The sequence below is a fragment of the Octopus bimaculoides genome, chromosome 11 (genome assembly GCF_001194135.2).
Source record: "Octopus bimaculoides isolate UCB-OBI-ISO-001 chromosome 11, ASM119413v2, whole genome shotgun sequence".
Lineage (NCBI taxonomy): Eukaryota > Metazoa > Mollusca > Cephalopoda > Octopoda > Octopodidae > Octopus > Octopus bimaculoides.
The window spans coordinates 54,496,301-54,505,418 of record NC_068991.1 but is presented as its reverse complement, the minus strand read 5'-3'; the positions used below and the strand labels follow the sequence as shown (position 1 = coordinate 54,505,418).

The 9,118-nt window shown below is 36.6% G+C and overlaps 1 protein-coding gene across 16 annotated transcripts in view; it reads right to left on the bottom strand.

The window, feature by feature from the left end:
- Window positions 1–9,118, bottom strand: part of LOC106881762 (ryanodine receptor 2) — a 381,060-nt gene that overhangs the window by 232,318 nt on the left and 139,624 nt on the right. For all 16 annotated transcript variants that reach the window (XM_014932251.2, XM_014932252.2, XM_014932258.2 and 13 more), the window contains 6 exons: window positions 9,113–9,118; window positions 8,170–8,305; window positions 5,196–5,297; window positions 4,032–4,150; window positions 2,179–2,312; window positions 957–1,195 (listed from right to left, as the gene is read on the bottom strand). The exon at window positions 9,113–9,118 is cut by the window's right edge and continues 59 nt beyond it. In XM_014932251.2, the coding sequence (XP_014787737.1) occupies window positions 957–1,195; window positions 2,179–2,312; window positions 4,032–4,150; window positions 5,196–5,297; window positions 8,170–8,305; window positions 9,113–9,118 (736 nt within the window). The remainder of the gene's footprint in view (window positions 1–956; window positions 1,196–2,178; window positions 2,313–4,031; window positions 4,151–5,195; window positions 5,298–8,169; window positions 8,306–9,112) is intronic.

The window sequence follows — 9,118 nt, the reverse complement described above, 5'->3', positions numbered from 1 at the left end:
ATGGTGGGAAGAAGTTGACAAAAGCTTGGGTCTGCGGGGTCTGGGTGGCAGCGGATCCAAGCTGCTTAATGTTAAAATTTTGCTGGTGGTTGATTGGGTTGGGTCAAAAGCTGTTTTTCCAGATTTTTTTAAATTGGCTGGTTGCAGGTACCCGGTGATTCTTGAGGGATGCCTTCCCAAATGTCACCTCTGCCTGGAACCAGACCACACCAAAAAGAACTGTCTCCGGGACCAGAGTAGGGTCCTGGAACAGTTGGTTGTGGAAGAGCCCCCCCCCCTCCTCCTCTGAAAGGAGAGATGGAGGTAGTCGAGGAGGTAAAGACCTCCCCAGAAAAAATGGGGTTCAACACCACATTTGGGTTTTTTTAAAAAAAAGAACAATGTTATCAGGAAGTAACAATCGGCAGGCATTGGCTGCTTCCCCCACCAACCATCTCTTTTTTCATTCTGTCATCATCATTGTGTCTGTATCTAGCCCACATTTGCTTCTATCTATGTAATGCCTTGAAGGCAATTTTGATGAAATAAAGAAGTTTGCTCCCAAACTCACATGGTTTCTGGGTTCAGCCCTACAGTGTGGCATCTTGGGCAAGGGTTTTCTACTACAGCTCTGAGCTGACCAAAGTCTTATGAATGGATTTAGTACATGGAAACTGAAAGAAGCATGTCATGTGTATATGTGTGTGTGTTTGTGTGTCTAAGTGTGTGTGTGTGTGCTTTTGCATTTGTCATCCTGGTTACTGCTTAACAACTGGTGTTAGTTTGCTTATGTCCTCATAACTTAACAGTTTGGCAAAATAAACTGATAGAATAAGTATGCGACTTTTAAGAGAGAAAATTAGTACTGATGTTGATTCATTTCATTAAAACTCTTCAAAGCAGTTCCCCACCATGGCTACAGTCAAATAAGTGAAACAAATAAAATATAAAAGATAAATCAATAAAACTCTATTTACCTGTCCACAAGTTGACACCATCAAATGCATAGGAATAAAGATCATCTCCAACTCCATTGGCACCCCAGTGTTCACCACCTCCAGGATAAGGAACAAAACCTTCAGTATTTCCCCAACCAATACGAAGAATAGGTGTCTGGTGTGTGCATTGTTCAATGAATGCAATAACCACTTCAAAATACCATTTTTTGTACATGGCTGACCCTTCATGTAACCCAACATAGGTATTAGGCTTCATGCTGGAAGAAAAGATTTTGTATGTTTAGTATAACTGTTTTCACTGACAGAAAGTAGCTTAAATGATACAGCTCAGTGTTTATAATAATGATCCTTTCTACTATAGGCACAAGGCCTTAAATTTGGGGGAGCGAGTTAGTTGATTACATCGGCTCCAGTACACTACAAATACCTATTTCATCGACTCCGACAGGATGAAAGGCAAAGTTAACCTTAGCAGAATTTGAAATCAGAACGTGCAAACAGAGGAAATGCCACTTAGTGTTTTGCCCACTATGCTAATGATTCTGGCGGGTCACTGCCTTAATAATGATAATAATAGTACTAATCCTTTCTACTATAGGCACAATGCCTGAAAGTTGAGGGAGGGTGATAATTGATTACATCGACTCCAGTGCTCCACTGACACTTATTTTATCAATACCGAAAGGATGAAAGGCAGAATCGACTTCAGTGGAATAACTCAGAATGTGAAAATGGACAAAATGCCACTAAGCATTTTGCCTGGCATGCTAACAATTCTGCCAACATAAGGGGATGAGAAATGAACATGTGGACAAAAACAGGAAGAAAACACACACAATGGATGGGGACATACTCAACCCCTCATCAGTTATTGACTAAATATCATCATAGTTTCAACAACTTCTGATGATATTATACAATTTGGCATAAACTGCTGGGAGTATAGATGAGTCAACATGGTAGGCAAACATGAACAGAAAGAATGAGGTTAAATACAATAACAAGAAGGATGAGGCCTCTAGACCAAACAATACATATCAAACTTTCTTAATAAGATATTTGAAATCTATTCAAACAAAATTTAAATGATAGAGAATTTTACAAAACACAAAAATACAAATCACTAGGGAGTAGATTTTGATATGAATTTAAGCTATTTAACATATATATTAAGTCTGGGGCTGTGCCACCCTCTTTCTAGTGAATGAAACACTATTAATATTTAATATCAGGGACTTACCTTGTGACATGATCAACAAGTTTTGTTTGCAATAAAAGATCTCTTCCAGGGAGCAAATTGTCACAGATTAGATTTTGATTTGTACGAACAGCAATACCATTACCAACGCACAAAGACCGAAGTACGTCCAAAACCTAGAAGTAAAAGTTTTTAAAAAAGCATTTAAATTTTCATTAATGTTTGCATCTGTATCTTTGCATTTACCTATAATTGTTTCTATTTTATTGTTCTATTTTATTACTCAAAAGAATGCGTGGAGTACTCTAGGGGATAGTTAATCCAAGGGAAATAATCATTTCTTCATAATATTTGGTGGGATTCAAAGTTGGAATATGAAATTAAGGAATAAAGAAAAAGGTGTATAAAAAATAGATGTTTAAGATTACTTTATTTTTGTTTGTGTACTTATTATGAAGTTCATAACATTTCTAGTCAGTGGTAACAATGTGTAGCACTATTTCATTCTTTTTAGAAATCATATGCATGATATAACTCATTTTTATGAAGTGTTCCCTCAATTCCACTCCATAACCCAGTAGAGAGGTTCTTGTTTCGTAAGTTATTTGGTGACCCCACTGGTGTTTGTGCCATGTAAAAGCACCAGTGCTGGTGCCACATAAAAATGCACTCAGTATATTCTGTAACGTGGTTGGCATTAGAAAGGGCATCCAACCTACGCTAAAGCATACAATGGTGCGTGGTACAGTTCTCTGGCTTGCTAGCTCCTGTCAAACCAACCAAACTATGCCAGCATGGAAGACTGACTTAAGATAATGATGATGATGAAACATTTCTCAGAAATGGAAAATAATTACGGTCTGGAAGAAATTCATGGAATTTGTGTTCTTCTTTTCTCTTTCTTTTTCTTCATAGAGTGTTAACTTAGAAATAATTCTTTTAAACTGATAGACTTTACCAATGAAGAAGCCTCAAAGTGGTTATTCAACCTCTCTAAAATAACAACCAAACCTTCCCTCAGATCCCTCAGATGTACTTTACCATCTTTAAAAGAAGACAAGTTATATTGGACAATGCAGTTATCTCTGACAGACTAAAAAGACGAGAATGTCATGACTGGAATGCCTTTGTTTTCAGAGCTTTAAATACTATGTTTTACAGAGTTTGTTCTGGTTCCTTCCACTCTGAGCTCAAATTCCACCAAGATCAGCTTTGTCTTTCATGGTTGATACCTGTGAAATATAGGGTCAACTATTCTTTCCCTATCTCAGTTGGTTATGTTGCACAGCACGAAGGGTCATGAAGAACCTCTCACAGCATTCCATTCTCCAGTAACTGTGAAAAATTAAAGTAGGGGTTTAGTAACCTTTTCCCATAGAAGATCCTTATATGTTATTGGGACCCTTCAACAGTGAGCATAATGTGTAATATAACACAAAACAGTGAGGTAAAAAACGTAACAGATTTCTTTATTCTATGTGGGAGCATCAACACAGTTGCTTGTCTTGCAGGAAATAGCAGCTAAAACTCCCTCTAATAACACTGTCATCTTTTTTTTGAAAAAAAAGAATGGATAAACAGGATGATGTTTGAGATAAACTAATCTGAAAAGACTGGACGGTCAAGATTAGGTTGTCTTTGATCATAAGTCTGTTTGACCAGGGCTGATATGGGACTAAACAGTAACAACAGTCACAACACCTTTGGCTTCTTTGGTTTCATAATGTAAACATTATGTAAACATTATGATACTCTTTACAAATATGTTGTGACTAAAGAAACAAATACGGATATTGTGGATGCATCATTAAGACAAGATGGTGTTTAATAGCTTATAAAAGAAGAGGAATAATATTTGGAATGAAATATAAAACTAAAGGAAAGAAATGAAATACCTTTGGGTCTCTTCCATGTTTGTCAATGAGTGAGATGATAGTGACAATGTGTTTTTCTTTGATCATGTTCAGTGCCTCAGGACTGTCAATTAATACACAATGAAGGACATCAAGAACCCCTGAAAGAAATTTTAGTACAAATATTAAATATTTTTTAAAGTAAAGTTTGTAGTAATTTTACAAAAGTGAAAATTCAAATAGAAAAATATTTACAAAATTTCACACAATATTTTGTAAATATTTACAAAAATAATTACAAAATATAAAAAGCAAAAATGGATGTGTTTCTTATCAGAGAAGTCATTAATCAGATTTGTGAAGTTCTGTCTGGTTAAGACAAACAACCTGTTACTTTGCTCTATCAGAAGGAAAGGAAAAGGAAGGGATAAGTAGATGATAGACAAATAATGACAATAAAATTGGTGAAAGATAACAGGGCAATTTGACTTGGAAAGTCTCACAGTGAGCCAAGTTTTGAAGAGCATAGGTAAATGAAGGTTTGTTTTTCACTGAAGTTCCCATTAACGATCAATATTTTTCATCATCATTTAATGTCTGCTCTCCATGTTTGCATTGGTTGGATGGTTTGGTAGGGGAAAGTTCCAGGGCTGTGTTGAACTTCAATGTCATCTTTAATATGGTTCATGCGCTTGGGAAGTAAAGTCCCTCAGGATTTTTATTTCTAAGTGGGATTTATGATATATAAAATAGCAATAGCTAAATCTTTTCTCTTATCTTTTACTTGTTTCAGTCAGACTGCAACCATACTGGGGCACCTCCTTGAAGAATTTCTCGTTGAATGAATCGACCCCAGTGCTTATATTTTCCAAGCCTGGTACTTATTCTGTTGGTCTCTTTTGCTGAACTGCTAAGTTATAGAAATATAAACACACCAACACTGGTTGTCAAGTGGTGGTGGGGGACAAACATAGACATAAAGGCACACACACACACACACACGGCAGGCCTCTTTCAGTTTCCATCAAACAAATCCATTCACAAGGCTGTGATTGGGAAGAGCCTGTAACAGTAGACACTTGCCCAAGGTGCCACACAGTAGAACTGAACCTGGAACTATATGGTTTGGAAGCAAGCTTCCTACCACACAGCCACACCTGAACCTGTATATGGTAACAAAGCAATGACAGCAACGATATAACTTACCTGTAGATGACTGTTGACTCTCTAGTCTGCTTACTAACCAATCCAGTCTGTAAGACTGGGCAAACTGAGCACAGTTTGCACGATTCCCTCGAATCATTGCAGCTGAAAATTAAATGGGAAATTGTGTTAAAACTTTTCCAAATGTTTACATGGGTAGAAAAGGTAGTTAAAAAATTCCATGCATCTAGAATACTGATGCTGACTCAATGTGTTGTGTGTGTTGGCACTCCGTCGCTTACGATGTCGAGGGTTCCAGTTGATCCAATAAACGGAACAGCCTGCTCATGAAATTAACGTGCAAGTGGCTGAGCACTCCACAGACACGTGTACCCTTAATGTAGTTCTCAGGGAGATTCAGCGTGACAGAGAGTGTGACAAGGCTGACCCTTTGAATTACAGGCACAACAGAAACAGGAAGTAAGAGTGAGAGAAAGTTGTGGTGAAAGAGTAGAGCAGGGTTCGTCACCATCCCCTGCCAGAGCCTCGTGGAGCTTTAGGTGTTTTTGCTCAATAAACACTCAAAATGCCCGGTCTGGGAATCGAAACCGCGATCCTATGACTGCGAGTCCACTGCCCTAACCACTGGGCCATTGCGCTTCCACCGTTGTTGACTCAATAATACAGTTCAAATAGTTTTGGTTAATAATTTTGTTGAATTTTGATCTACTTTATTATATATCTACCTCTTATCTTTTACTTGTTTCAGCCATTGGACTACACCCATGCTGGAGCACTAGTTGAGAAAATCAACCCCAGCGCTTATTGTAAGTTAGGTACTTATCCTATTAGTCTCTTTTGTCAAGTCACTAACTTATGGGGATGTAAATAGACCAACACTGGTTATAAAGTGGTGGTGGTGGGGACAAGCATAGATACAAAGGCACACACACGTATGTCTATACACACAATGGGCTTCTGCACAGTTTCCATCTTTCAAATTCACTCATTTGGCTTTGTCAGCTTTGGACTATTGCAGAAGACACTTTGTCAAGGTGCCATACAATGGAACTGAACCCAAAACCACGTGGTTACAAAGTAAGCTTTTTAACCACACAGCCATGCCTCTGTCTGAGCAATGGCAATAATTTATAAATCAAGATCATTGCTGATTTGGAAAAGATCATTTAGGCTGACATGTTATTGACTTCTCATGCATAATCAGCCTGACCAGTACTTGATGGCATTGCTCCTCATAACTTCTATAAATCTACACCCATCTGTCAATGAAAATCTGGATTCTTATAATAGGAGATATCCTATATCTATACTAGTAAACTTATCTAATCTACAATTAAAGGGGCTCTAAACATTATAAAAAAAGGGAGCAAAATCTGATGCTGTTGAATTAAGGTAGATGAAGGGAAAGGTAATATATTTGGGGATGGTCATTTTTGTTTTTGTTTTGTCAATCTCCAAATATAACAATATCTGTTTCAACACATGATTACACATCAGGGATCTTGCAAAACAAATACATTAACAAAAGATCATTTAATTATTCTTCTACTAATTTAACCTTTTAGTGCTTAAACAAATCATATCTGACACAAGCGTTTTACCTGCTTTATGCTCACACTAACCAGATCTGGCCTTTTATGCCTATTCTACAATGTCATTCTAAAATTAAATGAATCACATTATTGAAATCTTGAAGCTACAACATAACACACAATTAAGTGTTAAGACCGATCCTTCTTGAGGTGTAAGGCACTTGTGGCGGTGTCACATAATAGTGCCCATGCTGCATCACATAAAAGTACCTATGTGGTGTCACAAAAAGCACCCGTGTGGCACCATGTAAAAGCACTCATGTGGTGCTACATAAAAGTGCTCAAATGATGCCACATAAAAAAAAGTGTCTGTGCAGAGCCATGTAAAAGCACCCATCACACTCTGTAAAGTGGCTGGCATTAGGAAGGGCACCCAGCCATAGAAACCATGCCAAATCAGACTGGAGTCTGGTGCAGGCCTCCAGCTTGCCAGCACTGGTCATACCATCCAACCCATTCCAGTATGGACAACATTTCTTCTAGTTCTTTACATTCTGAGTTCAAATATTACTAAGATCAACTTTATTTTTCATCCTTTTGGGACGAATAAAATAAAGTAGCTGTCAAGTATTGAGGTCAGTGCAATCAAGTAAAGACTTCTCCCCCAAGACTGCTGGTCTTGTGCAAAAATTTGAAACTACTACCCTTTTCTAATTTCAATCATTAAACTGTGGTCACTTGAGACACTGCATTCAACAGTGCAGTTAAATATATCGATGACCATTGTTGGTGTTTATTTCATCAAACTTGGAAAATGGAAAGGCAAAAATTAACTTGAGCAGAAATGGAACTCAGAACAGAAAGGGATGTGACCATATATTCAAAAATATTTTATCAAACACTCTTTCATTGCACTGCCACCTAAGTAAAGTTAACTACAATAACTTTGTATGATATATATTATCTTTACATTATTTAATGGAAACTAAGTTAAGCGATAGCATTCAAATGAGATCTATTTTCCATGACAATAGTAGATAGCATATGTATATGACTTGTTATAACAGTATAAAGTATATGATTGTATACACACACACACACACACACACACACACACACACACACACACACACACACACACACATGCAGTAAATCATTGTATATATCATCATCATCATTGTCATTTAAGATTCGTTTCCATGCAGTATACCAATTAATAGAGTTAATTCATGAAGAAAAAAAGAAACACTTTTATTAACATTGAAGCGATAAATTCAAAGACTGAAGAATACGGTACAAACATTAGACCATTATTGTGTAGGCCAAAGAACAGTGGAACATGATTATTATAACTATTATAAACCAAGTTCCTATTTTCAGACAATCATAAAGCAAATTACAGTTTAGTTTAGAAACAAATACAAATTAGAGAAAGGGGAAAAATAAATCAATAGAATGTAATGAGTCAATAGAAAGTGACCTACCTAACAGTAGGTATAGATAACTTGAAATGTCGTCCCATTTTTCAGCTGCTTCTTCTCCGGCATAGTGAGCGAAATGTCTACGGCTTTTGTATTGAATGAATTTATCAATCGTTTCAAGTACTAATGCAATCATACCCTGGAATATAATAAATAATAATTATTGGGGAACAACAACAACAACAAATAAAAAAAGTGAATAAGAAGTAAAATAAATATAAAAAAACTAGATAAGGGAGTATACTTTCGGAGATAAATAATCCATCTATTATTCTTAAATTCTTTTGTTGTTTTCTGTAATCAGACTGTGTTATGTTGGATGCTAATGAAACTAGTTTTAGTTAAAAGAACATTTGATCAATAATATTTCTGATCGAGATAGTCCAAAGTTGATTGAAGAAGTTGGAAACAACTTTCTTTTCTTCATCTACTCGACTAGATCTGAGGTGGGTAGATTTTCAAAAGAAACTTGTACCCCGATACCATTTGCCATTGGTTATTCACTATTGAAAACTTCAGTTGAAGCAATGTTACTGCTCTGGCATTAGCAAATATTTTCTATATGTCTGGCATTACCATTTTTTTTCTATCTTTTATGTGCTTCATTTCTTTCAGTCATTGGACTGTGGCCATGCTGGGGCACTACATTGAAGAGTTTAGACAGGCAGATTGACTCCATTACTTATTTCAAATCTGATACTTATTCTGTTCGTTTGTTTACACCCCTGCATTGACACCTTGTACAATGCCAATCCACATTTGGCCAATCCAACAGCCTAGATTCATACTGTTTTATTGACCTGAACTCAGAATTCAGACAGCACAATTAAATACTACAAGGCATTCTATTGAATGTTTTTGTGATGCCATGCCAATACTATTTCTATTCATCCTTGCTTTATACATAAGCCAGTCTGTCAGAATTACCGAACTACATGAAACTTACCTCTTC